This window comes from Mustelus asterias, chromosome 25, assembly GCF_964213995.1.
Source record: "Mustelus asterias chromosome 25, sMusAst1.hap1.1, whole genome shotgun sequence".
NCBI lineage: Eukaryota > Metazoa > Chordata > Chondrichthyes > Carcharhiniformes > Triakidae > Mustelus > Mustelus asterias.
This window is the reverse complement of record NC_135825.1, coordinates 8525687-8552371: the sequence shown is the minus strand read 5'-3', so window position 1 is coordinate 8552371 and position 26685 is coordinate 8525687. Positions and strand designations below refer to the sequence as shown.

The 26685-nt window shown below is 47.7% G+C and overlaps 1 protein-coding gene across 1 annotated transcript in view; it reads left to right on the top strand.

The window, feature by feature from the left end:
- Positions 1–11146, top strand: part of nfasca (neurofascin homolog (chicken) a) — a 279787-nt gene extending 268641 nt beyond the window's left edge. The window contains exon 29 of the mRNA XM_078242069.1: positions 10949–11146. Coding sequence (XP_078098195.1) covers positions 10949–11007 — 59 coding nt within the window. The 3' untranslated portion in view covers positions 11008–11146. The remainder of the gene's footprint in view (positions 1–10948) is intronic.
- The last annotated feature ends 15539 nt before the right edge of the window (positions 11147–26685 follow it).

Below are 26685 nucleotides of genomic sequence, written 5' to 3'. Positions count from 1 at the left end.
TAATTATTATTTGAGTATCATGCCTCTGCCCCCTCCACAAGTGTTCTCCTGCCCTTCCTGTTCATTAGCCTGAGTCTATGTTTGAGACTGTAGTGGACCTCAGTTGTGCCTTTGTTCTATATGGACCACCGTTGTGTGTGCTTGTCATACCTGGACACATCCCCTCCCGGTTTGGCTCCTCCCCTCGGCACCTAGGATAAAGGTGGCTGTCTCCTCCCCCTTGTTCAGTCCAGGTCGGTTATTTGTTGGGATCTGCTCCTGATTCTGTTGTGAATAAAAGCCTACACTTGTATTGGCACACCGGTAGTCTTTCGCCTTATTGATAACGCATCAGAGACTAGGCTGAGATTGTTGGCTCCAAGTATCCCAACCTTAAACACATCCTGAGCCCAATCCTTACTCACTTTCACTGCCCGCCCGCCCCCGCCCCCCCAGCCCCCTGCCCCTTCCACTACCACCATTTCCCCCCGGCACCCCCCTCTGATTCCCCCACAAGTCACGCACCCAGTATCAGTCATTGGACCTGTCTTCACCCACCCATGTCTTCACATGATGGTTTGGCCATGCTAAATTGCCCTTTAATGTCCAAAGCTGTGCGGGTTAGGTGGATTGGCCATGCTAAATTGCCCGGGAATCGTAGCAGGCAGGAGACAGACCATGCAAAGGTCCGTTGACCTCGGGTGGGATTTTCCGGTTTTGGGATAACCATGGCAGGAAAATCCCACCTTTGTGTCTTGCTTCGTACATCTCGCTAACAAAATTGCATCCGTTTAAAGGTAGCTTCACTTTTACATGTGCAGCTGCCTCCGTAATCCACGGATATGCAAACCAGCCTCCCATCCATTGACTTTGTCTACACTTTCCGCTGCCTCGGCAAAGCAGCCAGCATAATCAAGAATCCCACGCACCCCGGACATTTTCTCTTCCACCTTCTTCCGTCGGAAAAAAGATACAAAAATCTGAGGTCACGCACCAGCCGACTCAAGAACAGCTTCTTCCCTGCTGCTGTCAGACCTTTGAATGGACTTACCTTGCATTAAGTTGATCTTTCTCTACACCCTAGCTATGACCGTAACCCTACATTCTGCATTCTCTCCTTTCCTTCTCTATGAACGGTATGCTTTGTATAGCGCGCAAGAAATACTTTTCACCGTATGTTAATACATGTGACAATAATAAATCAAATCAAATCAAATCAAATATATGGTGCCCCAACAGCCCCCAACCATTGATGAAAATGATGGGTGCCAGGTTTAGGGGTAGGACTTTCAGTATCAGATCTCTGGTGTTGTTTTAGCTAAGGCACTGAGATCTGTTGTTGCGAAAATCCGAGCTCAAGAATTCTGACTATAAATTAAACTTAAATTCCAACGTAAATTTGTCTAATCCCAACTAGGAATGAATCTAAAGCAATAAACCTACGGGCTAACAACCTTAATATTAAACTGCCATCCAGCAAAGCTTCATGCTCCAAAAATAGTGAAAAGGATTTACACTTATTAGAGTTTAAAAACTTAGAAAGGTTTGTGCAGTGGGGTTGCTGTCGGTGCAGGCCTGATGGGCCGAATGGCCTCCTTCTGCATTGTAGGGATTCTATGATTCTATGATATGAAAAGAGGTAAGAGGTAGGACTGAAGACAAATTAAATCTCCTCTTTTCCTCTCTCCTCTCCCAATAGTCAGTTTTTGCACTAACAAGGCACTGGGCAGAGGGCAACGGAGAGCACCGTCACAGCAGAGGTGGGACCAGGACATGCGGCGAGCCTTCATAAGTCCATTGACTCTGGCAAGACCAGAAGATCCCACAGTAAAATTCCGCCCAGTCTACTTATTCTTCCAGAAAGGTAGCTTCTGGAAAAGGGTAGAAGCCTAGCTTGGGCGGCGCGGTGGCACAGTGGTTAGCACTGCTGCCTCACAGCGCCAGGGACCCAGGTTCGATTCCCGGTTCGGGTCACTGTCTGTGCGGAGTCTGCATCTTCTCCCCGTATCTACCTGGGTTTCCTCCGGGTGCTCTGGTTTCCTCCCACAGTCCGAAAGATGTGCTGGTTAGGTGCGTTGGCCGTGCTAAATTCTTCCTCAGTGTGCCCGGACAGGCGCTGAAGTGTGGCGACTGGGGGGGTTTTCACAGTAACTTCATTGCAGTGTTAATGGAAGCCTACTTGTGACACTAATAAATAAACTTTAAAGAGAAACTTTGGGTAATTAAATTCTTGCAAAGTCCAAGCTCTCGAAATCAGAAACCCACATTCTTAAAGACTATACTGAAGTGTAACCATGAAGTCCAGAGCTTTGTTCCCCTCCCAGCAGAGCTCCATACACAGGGATCAGCAGTGAGATGCCAAGTTGGTGCATTCCCTCTCCATTCCTCCTCCCAAACTTGGGCCAATCTTAATATCGTCCCAATAACATCCCAATGGAGATCAATGGACTCGGCGTAAATCAACAGTTGAATATTGCAACATAGAAACTAGAAGCAGGAAGAGGCCATTCGACCCTTCGAGCCTGCTCCACCATTCATTATGATCATGACTGATCATCAGATTCAATTTCCAGATGTCCTCCCTCCCCCCTTCCCCCTCTATATCCCTTGACCCCTTTAGCCCCAAGAGCTATGTCTAATCCCTTCTTGAAATCACACAACGTTTTGGCCTCAACAACTTTCTGTGGTAATGAATTCCACACATTCACAACCCTCTGAGTGAAGTCACCACTCTCTGGGGAACACAACCCCTTAAGTGGCTCACTCGGTTCGCCTAACCATAGACTTGCTGGCACAGATTGGGCCCAGTGGGTGGGGTTGTGATAGTAACGTTGACACCAGGTTGGTTTCTGTTTCCCCCTTCCTCCCCACCACCAAAGATAAAGAGCTGCTGAGACTTTCCCTCCCACTCCCCCCCCCCCCCCCCCCCCCCCCCAACTCTTTCTTTCAGTTCCCATTTACATTCCACTCGATTTGTTGTGTTCCAGTTCCTGGCATTCGTAATTCCCTGTGTATTGTCCCAATCTTGTTCTGTTGTGAAAGTGTCTCTGTGCATGTTAACACTCACCAATGTTATGTTTCTTTATTCACCGCTCCCTAGACCCAGGCTGGATAAGAGGTATTACTGTGATCTTCAGAATTATACAAACCAGTTCACTTTTCTGCTCCTAAGCTCCCAATCAGAGGACTTTCACATACACATGGCATATTGTGTGGGTAGCGGTCAGTTAGGAAGTGCTTTCATTTATAAGTAGGCTGCTCCAAGCGTAGCGTTTGACATCGAGAATACAAGGCTGCACAGTGTTACAATTTTTATTTCATTTGTGGGACATGGGCGTCGCTGGTTGGCCAGCATTTATTGCCCATCCGTAATTACCCAGTTGAGAGTCAACCACATTGCTGTGGCTCTGGAGTCACATGTAGGCCAGACCAGGTAAGGACGCAAAATTTCCTTCCCTAAAGGACATTAGTAAACCAGATGGATTTTGCCAACAATCAACAATGGTTTCACGGTTCATCAGTAGATTCTTGATTCCAGATTTTTTTAAATTGAATTCAAATTCCACCATCTGCCGTGGCGGGATTCGAACTCGGGTCCCCCAGAACATTAGCTGAATTTCTGGATTAATAGTCTAACGATAATACCACTAGGCCAAGTGCCTAGTTAGCACTGCTGTCTCACAGCGCCAGGGACCCAGGTTCAATTCCGGCCTTGGGTGACTGTCTGTGTGGAGTTTGCACGTTCTCCCCGTGTCTGCGTGGGTTTCCTCTGGGTGCTCCGGTTTCCTCCCACACTCCAAAGATGTGCAGGTTAGGTGGATTGGCCATGCTAAGTTGCCCCTTAGTGTCAGGGGGATTAGCAGGGTGAGTACGTGGGGTTACAGGGATAGGGCTTGGGTGGGATTGTTGTCGGTACAGACTCGATGGACCAAATGGCCTCCTTCTGCACTGTAGGGATTCTATGATTCTATGAATCCTCTCCTGATGGGAATGACAGGATTGTAATTGGGATATGGGTGAGGAGATCCAAGGGGTTTTGAGTGCTTAAGGTGAGCTGGGCACACTACAGCTGGGAGGATAGCCAACTGGCACCAACGTTAACCTCACCTCATTTTCCTTTTGATGAGTTGGTGTAACAGGCTCCCTAACCCATTGTAAACCTTGGCCCGGGGGATCACCATGATCTTCTAGTAACCGCGGGTGGCACAGTCAGGTGTATGACAAATTGCCAATCTATTCAGTTAGTTCCGTAAAGAGAGTATCTCCATTATTATCATAAAGTCCACATGGAAACACCATCACTTCCAAGTTTCCCTCCAGAATCACGCAGCAAAGTCCTGACTTGGACTAATATGAGCTGTTCTTGCAAGGTCGCTAAATCAAAACCTTGCAACTCCCCGCCTCACGGGACCAGGAGTGCCTTTGCCACACGCCTGACAGCAGTTCAAGAAACCACCATTCTCTCAAGGGCAACAATGGATGGGGCAATAAATGTTTGTCTTGTCTTGCCTTGCCAGTGATGCCCATATCCAGTGAGTTGGGTCAGGATGTAGAGGGGATGAAGGAAACGGCACGTTGCTTCCGGCACCCAGTCAGGTGACAGGGGTGGGTTTAGTCTTGTGAACAGATTGTTTTCAGTCAGGGAATGCTCCCTGAAACAGAATTAGGAGAAAAAATTGATCTGTTTACTGAGGTGGCAGGAAGTACAAAATTAATTTATTTTGCAGCTTACCCACCTGTAGATTTATGTCGAGAGTTCCCAGGAGTTCTCCTCGCCACTCCCACTGCCACTGTCGCGAAAGGACCTAGTTGTGCCATTCCTTCACCCTGTCTGGGACAGTGATACCAGGCAATGCAGCCACAAACATCAGGAGGTTAACACACTGGCATGGAAATCTCCCAGTTGCCACGAATCTGAGAATTAAAAAGTGTAAATTATGAGGACCGGGTTGCATGGACCATGGCTGAAATTTTCCCGAAATTCAGCAAAGGCCATTACCGAACGGGAAAGGCGCCATCAACAGCCAATGGTGATTTTCTCCGCTGCGTGGTCCATTATATAGAAAGAAAGCATTAAGGTGCATGACCCAAAAATGCAGGACAGCCCCTGATTCGCTCAGCCCACCAGCAACTTATTCCTTCAAGGCCATTTTTAAAGGCCGCCCCAGCACAATGGAGTTCACCCTGGAACCCCCCCCCCCAGCACTTTCCCCTGGTACTACCCGAGCACTGCTGAGGGGCAGTACTGGAGGGTGTGGGGAGGGGGGAGGAGAAGAGCCGGGATGGGGCCGTACCAGAGAGCAGTGCCAGGGGACAGTGCCCAAGCATGACCACCACCCCCTGAGCGCAGCGCTCACCTGAGCTGCCCTGGGAGGTCCACTGGCCAGGTGCACACCTTGGGAGACCAGTGGAGATTTACATTATTTTGCCCTCACACCGCGTGAGTGGATTTTCTGGTGGGATGGGGGGGATGATTAATGCGTAGGGGGCCTGATAATGATATGTTAATGAATAGAGATGATGTTCCCAATGTTAAACGTCGGGAAACGCGCTCCATCGCTGATGGGGGGGGGGGAGGGACAATCACGTGACACCTCAAACACGATCTGGCTGTTCTCACAACATTTTCCACTCCCGTGGCTGAACTCACCGTGATCAAGAGCGGAAACTCCCCGGCCAACATACTCTCTCATGTTTAGAAAATTGCGACGCGATCCAATCAAAGTTTTTTAAGATCATCAAAGAAGTTGATAGGTTTGCCAGACGTAAACTATTTTCCCTCGTTAGCTATGAGGAGAGCTTGAATAAACTGGGATTGTTCTCCCTGGAAAGACGGAGGCTAAGGAGTGATTTGATAGAAGTTCATAAAATTATGAGGGGTATAGATAGAGTGAACAGATGGAAGCTTTTTCCCAGGGCAGAAATGACAATTACAAGGGGGCACAAGTTCAAGGTAAGGGGGGGAAGGTTCAGTGGAGATGTGCGGGGGAAGTTTTTTACACAGAGGGTGGTGGGGGCCTGGAATGCACTGCCAAGTGAGGTGGTTGAGGCAGACACGTTAGTGACATTTAAGACTTATCTGGATAGGCACATGAACAGATGGGGAATAGAGGGATATAGGCGGTTGGTGTAGATAGGACAATGCGATTGGCGCAGGCTTGGTGGGCCGAAGGGCCTGTTCCAGTGCAGTACTGTTCTTTGTTCTTTGTTCATGGAGGAGTTCAGACCAAGGGAGAACAATCTTAGAAATAGAGCTTAGGCCATTCAGGAGCGATGACAAGGTGCACTTCTCCACACAAGGGGGGTGAAAAAGCTTAGAACTTTTTCCCTCAAAAGACTTTTGGAGCTGGGAGCCGATTGATAATTTCAAAACTCAGATTGTTAGGAAAAGTATTCATGGGATACGAAACCAAGATGGGGGAGATGGAGTTAAGATACAAATGAGCTGTGATCTAATTAAATGGGTGAATGGGCTTGATGGGCTGAATGGCCTGCTCTTGTTCCTATGTAAGGTTTAGAAAAGGTTTATTGCAATGTGTTGATATGGCCATGTTATTGGCAATCACTTTATAAAGATGCTCAGATTGGAATCTCTACCTTTTGAGAATGAGCTGCAAAGTAAGGAAAGGAAGGTCTAACAGCGTATCATGTATCCATATCCATCATGTCATTGCCTGAATGTCCTGAGCTTGGGAAATGCTACTTCCGAATGAATAGTTGCCCATTTATATTCTTAATTAAGGGGAACATCTTCTGATGTCAATAACAGCATCCCCAATTATTAGCCATTGGGGCGACACGGTGGCACAGTGGTTAGCACTGCTACCTCACAGCGCCAGCGTCCCGGGTTCAATTCTTGGCTTGGGTCACTGTCTGTATGGAGTTTGCACATTCTCCCCGTGCCCGCGTGGGTTTCCTCCGGGTGCTCCGGTTTCCTCCCACAGTCCATAGATGTGCAGGTTAGGTAGATTGGCCATGCTAAATTGCCCCTTAGTGACTGGCTAGGGTAAATGCATGGAGTTATGGAGATAAGGCCTGGGTGGGATTGTGGTCGCTGCAGACTCGATGGGCCAAATGGCCTCCTTCTGCACGGTAGGATTCTATGATTCTATGAAAGACGCGCTGGTTCGGCACATTGGCTAAATTCTCCCTCAGTGTACCCGAACAGGCGCCGGAGTGTGGCGACTAGGGGATTTTCACAGTAACTTCATTGCCCTGTTAATGTAAACCTGCTTGTGACACTAGTAAATAATAGACTGGATGTGAGAGGGGGTGGTGGAGAGCTATTTTCTGGTCAGTAATTTTTAGGTGTAGATTCCTGAGCATGCTGCCACTCCCTCTCTGGGTGGGGTTTCTCAGGCAGAAACTCATTTTAAATGAACAACTTGAAATAGTCTGAGGAGCCAGAGCAATATCACACAAGCAAAGGATTTTTAACAATTCATTCATGGGGCATGGGCATCGCTGGCAGGCCAGTATTTATTGCCCATCCCTAGTTGCCCTTGTTCAGGGGGCAGTTAAGAGTGAGCCACATTTCTATGGCTCTGGAGTCACGTGTAGGCCAGACCGGGTAAGGATGTCAGATTTCCTTCACTAAAGGACATGAGTGAACGAGATGGGTTTTTTGGACAATAGTTTCACATTCATCAGTAGGTACTTAATTCCAGATTTTTTTTTATTGAATTCAAATTCCGCCATCTGCGGAATTCGAACCCTGGTCCCTAGAACATGAGCTGAGTTTCTGGATTAATAGTCTAGTGTCGATACAAACAGGCCATCACCTCTCCGGCAAGATCAGAAAATGTACCTTGGCGAAACTCAACCCTGAAGAGGCGGGAATGTCACGAATGAAGTCCTTCTCTAATCAATCGCTACCCGCATAATATTCCATTCTTGATCTCAAATTTCAGGAAACAATCAACGGCCACAGCACTACCTAAAAATTAAAGCATGTACGGTCTCCATGGCATTGATCACAAACTAAACTGATCCGGGCCAATGTAAACAGTGCTTTGGGTGCCCACTAAGGCCAAACGTGGTCTAGTTTCTAGATGTCAGGCGATGACCTGGTGGTCCCAGGTAGTTTTATTACTGCGGTCCCATTCTGTTTAGCTATTGATCATTCCCAAACATTCACCCTCCTCTCCTCAGCCACACCCTGCCCCCGCCCTGTCCCCCCTCACTCTGTTAATCTGTGTCCCGTGCATGAACCATCCCTCTGTTCTCCAGCAAGTGCATGCCATGCGTTGAAACTATCTCGTTACGATGATGTGATTGGTTTGGATTTCTGAGGGGGAAGTTTTCGGGCCGGAGAAACCAAGTTGATTGGAAAGAACGGCCAAAGCTCTCGGAGCCAATTGTGCGGTAACAAAAAGAAAACTCGAGATTTTCTTTCTAAAGTTTGAAGAACATCAAGTGATGTCTTTCCCCCATCCCTCTCCCTCAGTGGTTGGGTAATCTATACAAAAGGAAAGCTCAAATCTGGGTATAACGATAAATTATATCCAAAGTGCATCGCGGACAAAAATGGCTTAAAGGACTTTTGTCTTTTTCTTAAACCTTTTATAAACTAATCAGAATTTGACTGTTTTTGCAACAGGATTATTGATCAGTAAGAGAAATCCAAACTCAGTTACATTTTTCTTGGCAACCACCGATCTGGAGATATTCTCTGAGCCACACTTGGTGCATCAGATTTCTTGTTACATTGCATGGAAACCTTCGTGGGTGCAAGTGTAAATGCTGATGGTCGGGAAGTCAGATTTTAAGATGGTCTGGTGCCACAGAGTGGGCTTTCCAACAAGTGAAGGAGCGATTGCCACATCTGTGGGAGGTTTTCAGGATATCGCACATATAGTTAGCGTCAATTGGAAGATTGTTTTTTGCTGTTTGGGAGTCTAGGATCGGAAGGCAGAAACAAAAAGTCAGCACCAGACTTTTCAGCAGCGAAACCGGGACGCACTGCTTCACACCAAGGGTGGTAGACGTTTGGAACTCTCTTCCGCCAATGGGAACCGATGCTCAATCAGTTGTCAACCTTAAATCCGAGATGGGTAGATTTTTGTGAGCCAAAATTATGAAGGGATATGGGGCAAAGTTATGGAGTGGGATTCTCTGGCCAAGCTTGCCTGAAAACTGGAGATTCCCACCACACTCCAGTGGACCTTGACATGGTCCGCCCTCCGCCCACTAGAATTTCAGTGGCGGGCAGGATGGGAGAATTCCGGCCATGGAGTTAGGTCACAGATCAGCCACGACCTCAATGGATGGCAGAACATCGAGGGCTACATGGTCTCCTCCTGTTCCTATGAATCTATGAACCCAAGTGAGATGCTTAAAGCGGCCGAGGTTCTTTTGTGATGGATCCGACTTTGCTTTTGCTGTCATTTTTTAGATCCGTAACGAAGTTGAGCTTTAGCTTGTGATTTGTTCCGGAGATGGTATTTGTCATTAAGCGCTTGTGCACATTTTTATCTTCATTCTCAATTTCTGTTGCCTGATTGAGATTGAAATGCTTTTGTTGAGGACTGAGATTGGATCAAGGATTTGAAAAAGAATGCAATATTGAAATTCTCGTTTCGGTGCTGGGGAGAGTTGAGGCCTGGAATGTTTTGAGTCAAACTGAAGCCCAGTCTTTGTCACAGTTTTTGAACGGAAATCTACTCACTTCTGATTGGGTTTTGGATCAGGTTTGAATGGTTTATCATTGGAATTAGCATTGAATCTGAAACTATTTGAATTTGAGTGGACTCTAACCTTTAATGAGTCAGGGATTGTGATCAGTGGCCACAGATCATTCCTTCTTTCCCAACTCTGAAAGACCTCTGGTCTTCCAAAAACACTAAAAGAAGGAATTGACTGTAAAATGAATTCCGTGGGATTAGATATCAAAGTCCTAACCAATCTCTTTCTGTTCCATTTGCCTTGTCCATGTCTCCATCTCCATTCTGTTCCTCATTCATTCCACCAATGGGAAACACAGATCTCTAGAAAGGTAAGGAGACCTTTTCATTTATTAAGTGTTTTTGGAATGATTAATTTGGTGTTGTGCGTGATGTTTGATTCATGGATTGGAAAGCCCCTTTCGTTGCAAAGTTCAGGGCTGCGTTGTGGATTTAAGTCAGTGGTCAAAACAGGGGATGACTGTTGAAGAAAGTCCACCAACTACGTGTCGACCCTCTAACGTGGGGATGTTTTGTTAAAGGCGGATGTTGGAATCTGAAACAGAAAATGCTGGAAAATCTCAGCAGGTCTGACAACATCTGTGAAGAGTGAATAGAGCCAATATTTCGAGTCAGTCCAGGACTCACTCTAAACACTGGATCTATTCTCCCACCACAGATGCTGTCAGAGCTGCTGAGATTTTCCAGCATTTAGTGAGATATTGGACAGGATTTTATGGCCTCACTCAACCCGTGACCGGAAAATCCTGCCCCAGGTCAACAGATATTTCCATTGTCCGCCCCTCGCCCACTCCAATTCTGTGGTGGGGGGGGCAGTAGAGTTCGGTAATTCTGTTCACAGGTGGCATGGTGGCACAGTGGTTAGCACTGCTGCCTCACTGTGCCAGAGACCCAGGTTCAATTCCAACCTCGGGTGATTGTCTGTGTGGAGTTTGCACAGTCTCCCCGTGTCTGCGTGGGTTTCTTCCGGGTGCTCCAGTTTCCTCCCACAGTCATAAAAATGTGCAGGTTAGGTTGATTGGCCATGCTAAATTGGCCGTTAGTGTCAGGGAGATTAGCAGGGTAAATATGTGGGGTTACGGGAATAGGGCCTGGGTGGGATTGTTGTCGGTGTCGGCTCGATGGGCCGAATGGCCTCTTTCTGCACTGTAGGGATTCTATGACACTTAACCCTGCATTTGGGTGAAGCGCACACTGTATGAAAAATGAGCCAGATGGGGGACATTAGAGAGTGGTCCTCTTCAGTTAGATTGATATTGATGTTGGTCCCTCTTTTGCTTGCCCAGTGACAATGAAGACAGCAAAAAGCCTCAAGGCAGTCAGTCTTCAGTGGACGGGACGGTGAAGCAAGAGGAGAGCGATGACAGCATAGTCATCTACGGCGACGGTGATGGAAATTCCCGCTTCGGTGAGGACGGTTCCTTCATTGGTCAGTACACAGTCAAAAAGGACAAAGAGGAGACCGAGGGCAACGACAGCTCGGAAGCTACGTCTCCAGTCAACCCCGCCTATTCCTTGGCGCAAATGTGAAAAGATTCACGAAACCCAACCTTTGCAGTGTGTGTGGGCACAGGTGCTACCGAGACAGTAACGACATTTGATTTATCCACCAATATCCGTGCATATGGAAAAACAGATACAAATTGTGATTGTCCAAACTTGAGAGGCCAAACGGGTGAAGGAGACGAGGTGGTGTGAGAAGAAAGGAGGGAAAAGAAAGAGGCAATGTAGAACGTTTTGTCAGGCTTTGGAGCAAGGTAACTGGAATCTCCCAACACCACCGTGCATTGCTGATGTTCTCAATAACCGATTTCTCAAGAGTAAGGAAAAAGTCTGGAAATTGCTATTTTTCTCCCCATCCCATTTTAGATTGCAAGTGACACCATTTTGGGGGTAATTTCTAACACTGTGTATAGATGATGCTAATTAGAGCTTCCTCATACTCCAATTGCAGGCTCTATCCCTGTGCTCTAGATATCTCAAAGGCCACAACTCGACACCGGACAAACGTGAATAGAAGATTTTTATCATTATGCTTTGTTTTTTTTTGAACGGTACTTAATCTAAGGTACGGCTTAAGTGAAGGTGATGTAAGGAGGGATGTTGACTGCCGCCTCTCTGACCTCCCTTATTTTAGATTATATACTCTACATTGAAAGTCGGGACTGACCAACATTGAAGTAATGTTTGGAGTGGCAATTAGTCAGAGCTAAACGAGCTATGCTGCACATGGAGCTGCTTAAGTGTGGTGCATATCAAAATAGATCACTTCTACAGGCACCGTTTGACGAGACCTGGGCCAAAGGTTTTGTGAAACAAATCGCCCTGAACTCCTTGACCTCACGATTGTTGCACTATTCCGTCTGCTGAATAATTAGTTCCACTTCTTGTCCAAATCTCCAGCGCAAAAAATATTCTGGTCTCATCATTAGACAAAGCGATAGGACCTCTCGATCGGCTGTCCCGATTCAGAATGAAACGCATAGAACAAGGGAGGGCCACCCGAAACCACACAGACATCTTATACTAGTGAGTGACGTGACAGTTCGGACAAGTGTGATTCCACTTACTGCATTGCTTTCCCACCAGTTACAATGAGCTTATCTGGAGCAGTTCCAAGCGATTTCCTATTACTTTCCTCCCCATTTCCTTCCCACTCATACTGACAAGAGCCTGTAATAAGTCCTCGGAGGCAAAAGTCCCTTCACCAAAATCCCTTTATTTACAAGTCGTGACAACAGCGTACAGAGTGCTTTCAGTTAGCAGCCTGCACGAGGAGTCCCAGAGGAACTGACACGCCTGGTTAAATACAAAGCAAGAGGCTCCCTGATTGGCCCATCAATTTGGCCCTCAATCAGAGACATCTTTTTGTGTCCAATCAAATAAATAAAATCAAATTAATTTAGGGACAACTCAAAAAGGGGCAGCTCCCTAAAAGGAGGGGAACCGCCCGAAACAAAAGACAAAGCAGAAAGGAAACTTAAAACATCAAATTAAAATGTGATTATCAGAGTCAATAATACACCCCTGCGGTGCCCAACGGGCACGGAAGACGTCAACAGTGCCCTCGGACACCGCATGCTCCCTCTCCAGAGACATCCGGCCACAAATGTAGCCACGGTAGAGGGGCAGACAGTCGGGTTGGACGACCCCCATCGATCGCCTGCTGCCTGGTACTGTAGATGGCATGCCTTGCCAAGCCCAGGAGCAGGTTCACAAGGAGGTCCTCTTTTCCCGCCTCCATCCGCACCGGGTGCCCGTAGATCAGGAGCGACTCAGAATCAGGGAGTTCATATTCAACAGGCCCACCTCATTACAGAGCCCCTGGTGGAATCTGCATCCTTTAGCTGTTCTCTTTATAGACCCTCACACCCCATCCACTCTAATTATTAATCCTAAACCTTGTACATGCCCAAATTTGAGCAATTAATTTTCTCAAATTAATAAAAAACCTTTGCTCCATATACTAATCACCGCCCTCGGTCTGTTCGGAGACAAGCCTCACCTGCTGTAACTCAAGATCTGTATTTACTTTGGTTCAATTTAAATACAGGTGGGAGCAGAAGGTTTGGCAGCTTAAGTCACGCTGTAAATCCAACAACTTCTCAAATGAATGAAGCAATAATCATATCAAGACTTCCACTGTCTTAAATCTTCAGACAGTGGGCTTTAGTGGAGTTCTGAATCTCACTTAATGTGGCACCTTCACAGATTTCAAGAAAAGAATTGTCTCAACGCCAAGATCAGTTAACCAGTTGAAAGGCAAAACTACATTTCCTTTTCACAAAAGTGACAATATTTGTACACATGGCATCCTGGCCAGCTGGAGAAAAGCGAATTACTGGGGATGCCGGAATCTGAAACCAAAGCAGCGTTCTCCCCGTGTCTGCGTGGGCTTCCTCCGGGTGCTCTGGTTTCCTCCCAAAGTCCGAAAGACGTGTTGGTTAGGGTGCATTGGCCGTGCTAAATTCTCCCTCGGTGTACCCGAACAGGCGCCGGAGTGTGGCAATTAGGGGATTTTCACAGTAACTTCATTGCAGTGTTAATGTAAGCCTACTTGTGACACTAATAACAAAAAGGGAGATACATACCACCACCACCTGGAGGTTTCCCTCCAGGCCTCTCACTATCCTGACTTGGAAATATATCGGCCGTTTCTTTACAGTCGCTGGGTCAAAATCCTGGAACTCCCTTCCTAACAGCACTGTTGGTGTACCTACACCTCCGGGACTGCAGTGGTTCAAGAGGCAGCTCACCAGCGCCTTCTCAAGGGCAATGAGGGATGCGCAATAAATGCGAGGCCCAGCCAGCAAGGCCCACATCCCATGAACGGATGGATAAAGCTATCGAATCCTGAATGACCTGGGCTCTGGGGTTGTTCACATTGTAAAGGTCCTCCTCGTGCTTGTTGTTTGGATTTTAAAGTGATCTGTATATTTTTGGGAAATCAAAGGCCCCAGCCGGAATGTTCCGGCCCTTCTCGCCAGCGGGAATTTCCCATCCCGCTGCAGTGAATGGAGATTTGGCTGGGCGTCAGATTTCCCGACTGCGCTGCAGTGGGAGCGTGGCGTGATCGATCGGTAAGATCGCGCCCCTCAGGTTTAAAGGGACCTTAAACATCTTTGCAACCTGACTTTGCGAAATGTTCACTCTGTGTAATGTATCTTTGCTGTTGTAAGTCTGACTATTTACAAAGATTACTGGATTCCAATTCTCCTCCCCTATTCAGAATCCCACCTCCAGACTTCACCCAAACAGTTTTGGAATTGGGAGAGTGTGGGTGCTGGGGGAGAGTGTGGGTGCTGGGGGAGAGTGTGGGTGCTGGGGGGGAGTGTGGGTGCTGGGGGGGAGTGTGGGTGCTGGGGGAGAGTGTGGGTGCTGGGGGAGAGTGTGGGTGCTGGGGGGGAGTGTGGGTGCTGGGGGCACTGTGTGTGCTGGGGGCAGTGTGGGTGCTGGGGGCAGTGTGGGTGCTGGGGGCAGTGTGGGTGCTGGGGGAGTGTGGGTGCTGGGGGGGGTGAGGATGTTGGCGGGGGTGTGTGCTGGGGGCAGTGTGTGTGCTGGGGGCAGTGTGTGTGCTGGGGGCAGTGTGTGTGCTGGGGGCAGTATGTGTGCTGGGGGCAGTGTGGGTGCTGGGGGCAGTGTGGGTGCTGGGGGCAGTGTGTGTGCTGGGGGCAGTGTGGGTGCTGGGGGCAGTGTGTTGCTGGGGGCAGTGTGGGTGCTCGGGGCAGTGTGGGTGCTAGGGGGGTGAGGATGCTGGGGGGATGTGGGTGCTGGGGGGGTGAGTGTGCTCGGGGTGTGTGTGTGCTTGGGGGAGAGTGAATGCTGGGGGAGTGGTGGGTGCTGTGGGGGTGTGTGTACTGGGACGGTGTGTGTGCTGGGGGGTGTATGTGCTGGGGGGTGTGTGTGCTGGGTGGGGTGGGTGCTGGGGGGGTGTGGGTGCTGGGGGGGTGTGGGTGCTGGGGGAGTGTAGGTGCTAAGGGTGTCTGGGTGCTGGGGGAGTGTGGGTGCTAGGGGAGTGTGGGTGTTGGGGGGGTGTGGGTGCTGGGGGGTTGTGAATGCTGGGGGGGTGTGGGTGCTGGGAGTGAGTGTGTGCTGGGGGTGTGGTGTGGTTGCTGGGGGGGTGTGGGTGTTGGGGGGTTGTGGATGCTGGGGGGTGGTGTGGGTGCTGGGGGAGTGTGGGTGCTGGGGGGGTGTGGGTGTTGGGGGGTTGTGGATGCTGGGGGCAGTGTGGATGCTGGGGGGGGGGTGGGTGCTGGGGGCGTGTGGGTGCTGAGGGGGTGTGTGTGCTGGGGGGAGTGTGGGTGCTCTGGGGGGGTGTGTGCTGGATGTGTGCGTGTGTGCAGGGTGGGGTGTGGGTGCTGGGTGGGGTGTGGATGCTGAGGGGTTGTGTGTACTGTGGGGATGGTGGGTGCTGGGGGGGGTGGTGGGTGCTGGGGGGGGTGTGGGTGCTGGGGGACATGTGGGTGCTGGAGGAGTGTGTGTGCTGATGGGGGGGTGTGGGTGGTGGGGGAGTGGGTGCTAAGACGGGGAGTGTGTGGGTGGGTGTTTGGAGGCGGGTGGATTCCATGATGAAGAGAGTTGACCTCTCCTGTCAGAGTATTAACTTAACTCATTGGAAAAGAGACCTTTGAGATTGTTGAAATGCTCATTTTTTTGCCATGTCCAATATTATTCTTCGCTGACTTCAGTGGATAATATTGTGCGCTCCTGACCTCATCAGTCACCTATCTGGCGGGTTAGCTTAAAATGAAGTGCTCAGGACACTAGGACAGGGTTTGGATCTAATGTGGTTGAGATCAGTGGGGCAAACTCAATTGCTTGCATCGACAAACAGACCACTAATGGCCTCCACCTCCGCCCACTGAGAGGTTTCCCAAGAAAAGTTACAGAGAATAACTATTACTTTGCCCTTCCTTCAAGGGACTGTTACCTCCTTCCATCTCAGGTCAGTTAATTTAACATCAAGCATCTTGCCTGAAACCAACTCCAACACTTCAAGGAACTCGCTCCTCATATTTTGCCAAATCCCTCCAACTTTTTTCCACCTTCCCAACTTCACTTTGACCTTTTTCCAAGAGGAAATTATTTACAGTAACCATGAGAGAGTAAAAACCATCGCGTTAACAAACTGCCCCCTCCCGTCTCCCTCCCCCTCCGCCCACCCCACTCCCCAGTTCATCACAGGTTCAGATGACGGCAGATTAAGAAGAATGAATTGACGTTTGTTATTTCCAGTTATGGGCAGAGAGAGGTATCAAGGACATGTCCAGAACTGACTAACTGTGGACCGGAACTCATATCACACCAAGCCATCTGCATCTTCTATATCCAAAGTGTGTGCCCTTTATCTAAGTTTAGTGCCAAAACATGACGTTCAACAAACTAATACTAACTCCTTTGTCACTGGAACCATATTCCCCAATGTCATTGGCTCCATATCACGCAGTATGATTTACCCTAGTCACAAATGCCGCCACCTCTATTTTCTGAGACAGTTTATCTCTCACGCACTGACTGGGCAGTAGGTCATTGCAAGTTGACTGGTGGAGGATATATGTGAATGGCATCTTCCTCCCACAGTCCGAAAGACGTGCCGGTTGGGTGCACTGGCCACGCTAAATTCTCCCTCAGTGTACCCGAACAGGCGCCGGAGTGTGGCGACAAGGGGATTTTCATCGCAACTTCATTGCAGTGTTAATGTAAGCCTACTTGTGACACTAATAAATAAACTTTTTAGATTGTAAGTGTGGTCACAACAAGATGAATTGGACCCCATTTGCTCTTGTCTTCACTCCTTTTATCCTCATCTCCTCCTGCTCTAAGCCGTGAAATGTTCTCTGTCAATGGGGTAGTCTGTACGTGCTGTGACTACAATGGCCGACAACGTGACAAGTGAGTTAAACAAATAGGAAGCTCATTGTACAGCTGCGTCCATGTGTATCCGTCAACCATTCACAGCCTGAAGAAATCTTCCCTTTTTGTCTCCATTTCCTCAGAGAACTCTTTCCATATTTAAGCGCATGCCTCTCATATTTTTTGGCACAGCTTATTGATGAACGCGGTTTGCGGGTTTATCCTGGCGATTATACGATGTTCACTCGGCAAGTCAAGGGGAATTTGGGGATGGATTATCCACAGGACTTCCAGTGCTGTTCAGGGGCCGGTGTGTAGGGATGGGATACCGGTGTCCGGGTCCAGGATAGGGGGAAGGACTGTGCGGTAAATGACGGCTGCCAGGAATAGTCTTACATCCTGCAGTCTTACTTTCAATTAATTATTTTTCTGCTTACAATCTCAAACCAAATACTGCAGTTTTTTTGAATGTGTCATCCAGAGTTTTCCAAGTACAATCCAGAAGGACATCCTGTCCATTTCCACTCCCTATTTCGTTTCCACGGTTATTACCAAGGTTGTGGTAAATTCTCATCGCCAAAGCAACAGACTCTAGCTCTAAAATGAGATAGATCTTTGCTGGCCAAAGGTACAAGATAGAGAGCCACAGTGGGCGGTGGATGGAGTTGAGATATAGATCAGCCATGATCTCATTGACAGACAGAACAGGTTTGAGGGGCTGAATGGCCTTCTTCTGTTCCTACCAGCTTCAGGGCAAACCTCAGATCTTCCACCATGATTCTAACCTCCTGTCCCATCTCTATCTTCCCACATTTCCACATGGCAACCCCACCCTGTACCTTACAGCTGGTGCCTCCAATGCAGTGTTCGGGTAATTTTATGGGCACATAGGTTTACGTGGCCGGTCCCCAAGTTGTGGCCCTGTAGAGTTTTTGCCCACTGTAAGTCAGCATGTTCGTCCCAACAACAGCAACTTGCATTTGTTTAGCACCTTTCCTGCGGTTAAAATGTCCTTCGCAGGAATGTTAGTGTTAGGAACTATTAGGACAGATGACCAAAAGCTTTGCCAAAGTTGCAGGTTTTAAAGAAGGAGGTGAGAGAGGTTGGGGAGGTGGAGAGACTTGGGGCCAAGGCCACCAGCGTCTGAGGCTAGGAAGCTGAAAGCACGGCCACCGACGGTGGTGATCAAAATGGCGGAGGAAAAAATTGCAGGGAGCCGAGAGATCAGGAGATTTGTGCAGCTGGCGGAGATGGGGAGGAGTGAGGCCATGGGTGAATTTGGAAACAAAGATGAGAATTTCAAAATCCCAGCCTTGTCAAGCACATTATTTGGCTTCTGGAGACAATTGGTGACATTAATCATGGAATCTCACAGTGCAGAAGAGGACCTTCGGCCCATCGAGTCTGCACCGACACACGAGAAACACCTGAACTCCCACCTAATCCCATCTACCAGCACCTGGCCCATTGCCCTCAATGTTATGCCGTGCCAAGTACTCACCCAGGTACTTCTTAAAGGATGTGAGGCATCGCGCTTCCAGATTGACATGAGCTTCATGCTATTGGACTTAACGTTGAGTGTGAGGATCTCACTTGAGGATTCAGGACAATATACAACTCTGTAAATGTAAACATTACAAAGGTGTGAACTTTCATGTTGTAAATGTACTGCTGAGACTGTATAAGATTCTGGTCAGACCCCATTTGCAGCAGTTTTGGACCCCATACCTAAGGAAGGATGTGCTGGCCTTGGAGGAGGTCCAGAGGAGGTTCACAAGGATGATCCCAGGAATGAAGGGTTTGTCATATGAGGAGCGGTTGAGGAGTTTGGGTATGTACTCAATGGAGTTTAGAAGGATGAGGGGGATCTAATTGGAAGTTACAGAATACTGAGAGGCCTAGATAGAGTGGACATGGAGAAGATGTTTCCACTTGTGGGAGAGACTAGAATGCGAGGGCACAACCTCAGAGTGAAGGGACGCTCCTTTAAAGCTGAGATGAGAAGGAATTTCATCAGCCAGAGGGTAGTGAATCTGTGGAACTCATTGCCACAGAGGGCTGTGGTGGCCAGGTCATTGAGTGTCTTTAAGACAGAGCTAGATAGGTTCTTGATCAATAAGGGGATCAAGGGTTATGGCCAGAAGGCGTGAGAATGGGGATGAGAATCATATCAGCCATGATTGAATGGCGGAGCAGAATCGATGGGCCGAATGGTCTAATTCTGCTCCTATATCTTATTGTTTAATGGTCTAAATAAAACCAGAACACAGAGACATTCGCTTGGTGATTGATTCGACACGTGAGGTGAGAGCCTCTTGTGTTCTTTCACTCTGTGCTGGGTTCCGAAACAGCAAAACTGATGGAAGTCCTGAGGATAATAATGATTCTGTCCTTGGCGGGTGACAGCAGATTAATGAAATACTCATTAAAGATTTACAAAGGCAATACATGCAGTCCCTTATTGATATGCATTCGCGTTCAGGATTGCCGTCACTTTAACCTAGATGCGTTCTGCAACCTTGTCCAAAAGGTACAATAACCTTGTGTCAGAAACAAGTCAATATCGCAGCAGCCATCCCCGAGAGATCATCAGCCTTGTGTAAAGTGATCTGGCCATTCACCCGAGAGGTAAAGGTGAATGTTGTTCTGCTGGGCTCTTTACGGACAGGCCATGGAGTATATGAGCGTTAAATTGTACATTATTGTTGTATCTTCTTTTCGCCCTTCGGTAAAATGTTTACTGCACTAAAATCCAGGGAAATGGCAATAAACACCATTTTTTCTTTCAATGGGAATCTTACTGAAAGAGACAGCATCTCTCCTTTCCCTCTTTACTACTGGGCGCCGCCTCAACTATAAGTGCACAAGTCAGTAAAGTTTGATTCAAAAAAAAAACCTACCTCTTTAAACCACAGCCACTTAACACACAAACTGTCCCAGTTTCCCAAGGGACGTCCCATCACACGTGTTGATCTTGCTCCTTCAGCTGCTGACAGACCAACTGCGTGTACCCAGCATTTAAAATCTCAATCCACCTCATATCTGCCTTTATTTTGCACTTGGCTCGCCCTACGGGTCCATGGCTTGCGTCGGAGATTCTTGAGTTGGCATCATGGATTCCCATAAGGTGTCGGTTATGCATGGCTGGAGACAAATCCAGGGAATGATGGAAAGGTGAACTTTGTCCTCCTGGACTCTGTAATCACTCGCAAAGAACATGGGGTGACACGTCTGCACAATGGTTAGCACTGCTGCCTCACAGCGCCAGAGATCCAGGTTCAATTCTGGCCTTGGGCCACTGTCTGTGTGGAGTTTGCATGTTCTCCCCATGTCTGCGTGGGTTTCCTCCGGGTGCTCTGGTTTCCTCCCACAGTCCAAAGATGTGTAGGTTAGGTGGATTGGCCATGGTAAATTGCCCCTTGGTGTCAAGGAGATTAGCAGGGTAAATGCGTGGGGTTACGGGGATAGGGCTTGGGTGGGATTGTTGTTGGTGCAGGCTCGATGGGCCAAATGGCCTCCTTCTGCACTGTAGGGATTCTGTGATAATTCTGTTCTATGTATGGTGTACGAAGCATCAATCAATCCATTGCATAACCTGCCTGGCTCTTCATTTTCTGGGAGGGGAGGGTTCAATTGAATTGATTTATCATTGTCACTTGTGTTGGGATACAATGAAAAGTATTGTTTCTTGCGAGCTATGAAGAAAAAGCATACCATTCATAGAGTACATAGGGGAGAAGGAAAGGAGGGGGTGCAGAATGTAGCGTTACAGTCATAGCTAGGGTGTAGGGAAACAGCAACTTAATATAAGGTAGGTCCATTCAAAACCAAAAGAGAAAATGCTGGAAAATCTCAGCAGGTCTGGCAACATCTGTAGGGAGAGAAAAGAGCGGATGTTTTGAGTCCAAATGACCCTTTGTCAAAGCTGACCATTCACCTATAGGCAAAGATGAATGCTTACCTACAGGTGAAAGCTTTGACAAAGGGTCATCTGGACTCGAAACATCAGCTCTTTTCTCTCCTTACAGATGTTGCCAGACCTGCTGAGATTTTCCAGCGTTTTCTCCTGGTTTCGGATTTCAGCATCCGCAGTAATTTGCTTCTATTAGGTCCATTCAAAAGTCTGACGGCAGCAGGGAAGAAGCTGTTCTTGAGTTGGTTGGTACGTGACCTCAGACTTTTGTATCTTTTTCCCGGTTAGAATTGAATAAGTGTAGAAGTCATCATTTTTCTTTCCTGGCGCCTTTGCTGTGGAGGAACCGCCGCGGAGAATCTTGAAATCCATGTTTGGCGTCGCACAACATTACACGGTCATCTCTGATGAAGAGTCAACCAGACTGGAAATGTTGGCTCTGTTCTCTCTCCACAGATACTGACAAAGCTGCTGAGATTTTCCAGCATTTTCTGTTTCTGTTGCAGTGCACAGTACTTGCCGCATAGAAAGAAACCATTTGGCCCAACTGGCCTATATCAGTGTTTATGCTCAACAAGAGCGGGTGGCATGGTGGCACAGTGGTTAGCATTGCTGCCTCACAGTGCCAGGGATCCGAGTTTGATTCCAGCCTTGCAAGACTGTCCGTGTGGAGTTTGCACGTTCTCCCCCGTGTCTGCGTGGGTTTCCTCCGAGTGCTCCGGTTTCCTCCCACACTCCAAATATGTGCTGATTAGGTGCATTGGCCATAGTACATTTCCTCGTCGTGTCAGGGGGATTAGCTGGGGTAGATGCATGGGGTTATGGGGATAGGGCCTGGGTGGGATTGTGGTCGATGCAGACTTGATGGGCTGAATGGCCTCCTTTTGCACTATAGGTTTCTATGAACCTCCTTCTACCTTTATTCAACTCACCCCATTAGCATAACCTTCTATTCTTTTCCCCCTCATGTGTGTATCTAGCTCCCTCTTAATTGTATCTATGCTATTTACCTCAACTACTCTGAGTAGTAGCAAATTACACTTTCGAATCGTTCCCTGGGAGAGGAGGTTTCTCCTGAATTCCTTTTGTGGATTTATTTTGAACGTAAGGTCCCTAGTTTTATAAATTAAAAAAAGTCTTCACTTCTGAATGTATTTCCTCTTTGCTTCTACCTATCTCTTGATGGGCGGCACGGTGGCACAGTGGCTAGCACTGCTGCCTCACAACGCCAGAGACCCAGGTTCGATTCCAGCCTCGGGTCGCTGTCTGTGTGGAGTTTGCACATTCTCCCCATGTCTGCATGGGTCCCCTCTAGGTGCTCCGGTTTCCTCCCACAGTCCAAAGATGTGCAAGTTAAGTGTACTGGCCATGCTAAATTGTCCCTTAGTGTCCCAAGTTATGTAGGTTAGATGAATTGGCCATGCTAAATTTGTGGCATTTACTGTGATAGGGCAGGAAGAGGGTCTGGGTAAGCTACTCTGTCAGAGAGCTGGTGCAGACTCGATGGGTCGAATGGCCTCCTTCTGCACTGTAGGGATTCTATGAAAGCTTCCTTCTCACTCTTTAAAAATAAACAAGTCATGAATCTATTCGGAGATGATGAAACAGATTGAACAGTATTGCAACTATCACGTTCCTTGGTGTTTCTGAGCAAGGTGACAGAGGAAGCTCTCAAAGTGAAGACTAGTGTTAAGTACTTGATGTGTTATGTTGAAAATGAGTTCTATGTTTTGGCACAGCTAGGAATGTTCCCCTTCATAGCAGGGGGAATATTTGTTGCTATTTAATGGGGCGGCATGGTGGTACAGTGGTTAGCACTGCTGCCTCACAGTGCCAGGGACCCGAGTTCGATTGCCGGCTTGGGTCACTGTCTGTGCGGAGACTGCACATTCTCCCCGTGTCTGCGTGGGTTTCCCCCAGGTGCTCCATTTTCCTCCCACAGTCCAAAAACGTGCTGATTAGGTGCATTGGCCATGCTAAATTTCCCCCTAGTGTCAGGGGGACTAGCTGGGGTAGATGCATGGGGTTATGGAGATAGAACCTGGGTGGGATTGTGGTCGATGCAGACTTGATGGGCTGAATGGCCTCCTTCTGCACTGTAGGATTCTATGAGCCTCCTTCTCGCTTTATTCATCTCTCTATTAGCATAACCTTCTATTCTTTTCTCCCTCATGTGTGTATCTAGCTCCCTCCTAATTGTATCTATGCTATCTACCTCAACTACTCTGAGTAGTAGCAAATTACACTTTCGAATCGTTCCCTGGGAGAGGACGTTTCTCCTGAATTCCTTTTGTGGATTTATTTTGAACGTAAGGTCCCTAGTTTTATAAATAAAAAAATGTCTTCACTTCTGAATGTACTTCCTCTTTGCTTCTACCAATCTCTTGATGGGTGGCACAGTGGCTAGCACTGCTGCCTCACAACGCCAGAGACCCAGGTTCGATTCCAGCCTCGGATCATTGTCTGTGTGGAGTTTGCACGTTCTCCCCATGTCCGCGTGGGTTTTCTCCGGGTGCTCCGGATTCCTCCCACAGTCCAAAGATGTGCAAGTTAGATTAATTGGCCATGCTAAATTTGTGGCATTACTGTGATAGGGCAGGAAGAGGGTCTGGGTAAGCTTCTCTGTCAGAGAGTTGGTGCAGACTCGATGGGTCGAATGACCTCCTTCTGCACTGTAGGGATTCTATGAAAGCTTCCTGCACACTCTTTAAAAATAAACACGTCATGAATCTATTCGGAGATGATGAAACAGATTGAACAGAATTGCAACTATCACGTTCCTTGGTGTTTCTGAGCAAGGTGACAGAGGAAGCTCTCAAAGTGAAGACTAGTGTTAAGTACTTGATGTGTTATGTTGAAAATGAGTTCTGTGTTTTGGCACAGCTAGGAATGTTCCCCTTCATAGCAGGGAGGAATATTTGTTGATATTTGTTGGAGCGGCACAGTGGTTAGCACTGCTGCCTCACTGATGCCAGGGACCTGGGTTCAATTCCAGCCTTGGATGACTGTCTGTACGGAGTCTGCACGTTCTTCACGTGTCTGCGTGGGTTTCCTCTGGGTGCTCCGGTTTCCTCCCACAGTCCAAAGATATGCAGGTTAGGTTGATTGTCTATGCTAAATTGCCCTTTAGTGTCAGGGGGTTCCTAGGGTAAATAAGTAGGGTTAGGGGGATAGGGCCTGGGTGGGATTGTGGTCAGTGCAGACTCGATGGGCCAAATGGCCTCCTTCTGCACTGTAGGGATTCTATGATGAGGAATTCTCCTCTGCAAATACAAGGAGAATCAAAGATGGGAACAAAAAAAATTGGAAACTTGCAGCATAGTTAGGAACATAGGAATTTGGAGGATATTGGTTCATGTACATCACACAAGGCTTTGGGTTAATGGGTGTTGCAAGTGGTATAGCAGAGCTAAAGGGACTGGAACTCCTGTACTGGAGCATTTACAGATGAGTTGGGATTGGGTACAGTTGGTGTTAACCAATTACACAAAAGTAGGGGTTTTTCAACCTGAGGAGGACCAAAGGTTTCAGGGGGGGGGGCAGGGACAGGTTTGCAGATCAGGCAAGACAAATATTGTTTAATGCGGGGAAGTGTGATATTGGAAATAGGAAAGCCATGAAAGGGTGGAAGACATGGCGTGCAGGTGAACAAGTGAATAATTGCCTGAAAGCGTGAGTGTGGATTGACAAGACCGCAAAAAGGCAAAGCATAGGGAGGGCCTGGGTGGGATATTCTTTCAGAGAGTTTGTGCAGATTTGATGGGCCGAATGGCCTCTTTCTGCACTGTAGGTGTTTCAATGGTTCTAGGTATGGCAGCATCATGGAGAGAGAGAACAGAGTTAGCCTTTTGAGTCCGTGTGACTCTTCTTCAGAGCTAAAGAGAGGGCGAAAGGTGATGGATGATGTATTGTATAAGAGGGGGCGGAGCAGGTGGAGCAAAGTAGGTCAATGATAGGTGGGAGCCGGGAGAGATTGCAACAAAGGTGTGTAGGTCATGAGACAGAGGAAAACGTTAATGGCAGGAGAAGGTGTGGGTAGTTGCACAAAGATAAGATATCAGAATGTGTTAGCGGGGGAGGAAAGGTCAGTGCTCAGTGAAAGCAAAACTAAGGAACAAGTGACAGATTGCCCAGGGGGGTGGGGGCGGCGGGGGGGGGGGGGGGGGGGGGGGGGTGCACGCGGGGGCGGGGGGTGGTTTTGCATTTGGACAAGAAATGTTTGGGATATTTAAAACCAAAAGTCAAGATGAAGGAGAAAGATCACCATCCTTGATGCGGTGAATCTTGATTTTGGGAATATGGAAACTCCATTTCCTCTGGTTGGGGAGTCAGTGCCAAGAGGTTTTTTTTTAAACTAAGGGGGTGGGAAGAGAGGTTTGGAGAAATATCTTCGCGCATAGTTGTTGGACCATGTTGGGACGCTTTGCCACAGAGATCGGAGGAAGAAGAGCCGCTGAAGGGGAAAGGTGGATCAGCCTTTGAATCTGAAGAGTTTAGAAGAATGAGAGGTGATCCTATGGAAATAAATAAGATCGTTAGGGGACTTGATAGGGTAGAAACTGAGAGAACACTGTATTGTTCCTGCTTGTGGGAGAAATGAGAACTAGGGGACACAGTTTAAGAATAAGAAGACTACTATTTAAGACGGAGATGACAAGAATCTATTTCTTTCAGACGGTCATCGGTTTGTGGGATTCTCTTTTCAGAAAGCTCTGAAGGCTAGGTTTATTGAATTTATTCAATGCTGTGTTAAAACAGGTTTTTGATAGACAAAGGAGTCCAGGGTTACGGCGGGGGTGGTTAGACAGCTTAATGGAGCAGAAACCACCACAAAATCAGCCATTGAATGGCGGAGCAGGCTCAAAGGGCCATGTACCCTACGCCTGCCCCCCAACTCCTGTGTTCCTCTGGAGGGCTACAATGTGAAAACAGGGCAGTGACATTAATTCTGGAGTGCTCTAGCAACGAGCCATCGAGGGGCCGAATGGCCTCTTTTTCGGTGCGGTGGCCCACCTTACCCTGAGGGGACCAGGGAAATGGGACCACAGTGAGTAACCGCAGAGAAAACAAAAATCATCAAACGCTAATGGATACCAATGAGTGTCATTTCATATCAGGGATGCTGTCTCTCTCAGGAGATTTCTTTCTGTGCATTTGGTTTGACTAACCCACGTACATTAACCAAAAATGCTGTGTCTCTAATAACTTTTGATTTGTGTGACATTGTGCAAACAGTGTAATATGTGGGTAAGTTTGTATTAAATTGCACAATGTTCTTTTCCTGTTTATAAAGATATTAATATATTCCCTGAATAAGATATACCTATTGCTGAGAAAACTGACATTCCCACAGATTGCATCTAAGACAATAATGTAGAGTTAACACAAGATGGTTGTAGAATGTGTAGATGAGGCTAATAAATATGGTTATTTAAACTGACTGCATGGGAGGTCAAAATAGCCAAGCCATCCAGATATACTGTTTCCTCTGGGAAAACTGTAAAATTAAAACTGACTGTTTTTGTATAGAAACAAACTAAACATAAAATAAAAGCATATTGTTCTTCAAACGCATTGCTGATTCGCTTCTTTTGTTATTGTCTCTGACTTTCCGAAGTTTCAGATTCCTCTCGATTGTTTGAGTTCTTCCACATGCCTGAAGGTTTGGGGGCAGCTGGAATATTATTGAGAGCAACTTACATTTTTTTAATGAGTGCGTACCTTCTACAGGGGGTGGCACGGTGGCACAATTGATAC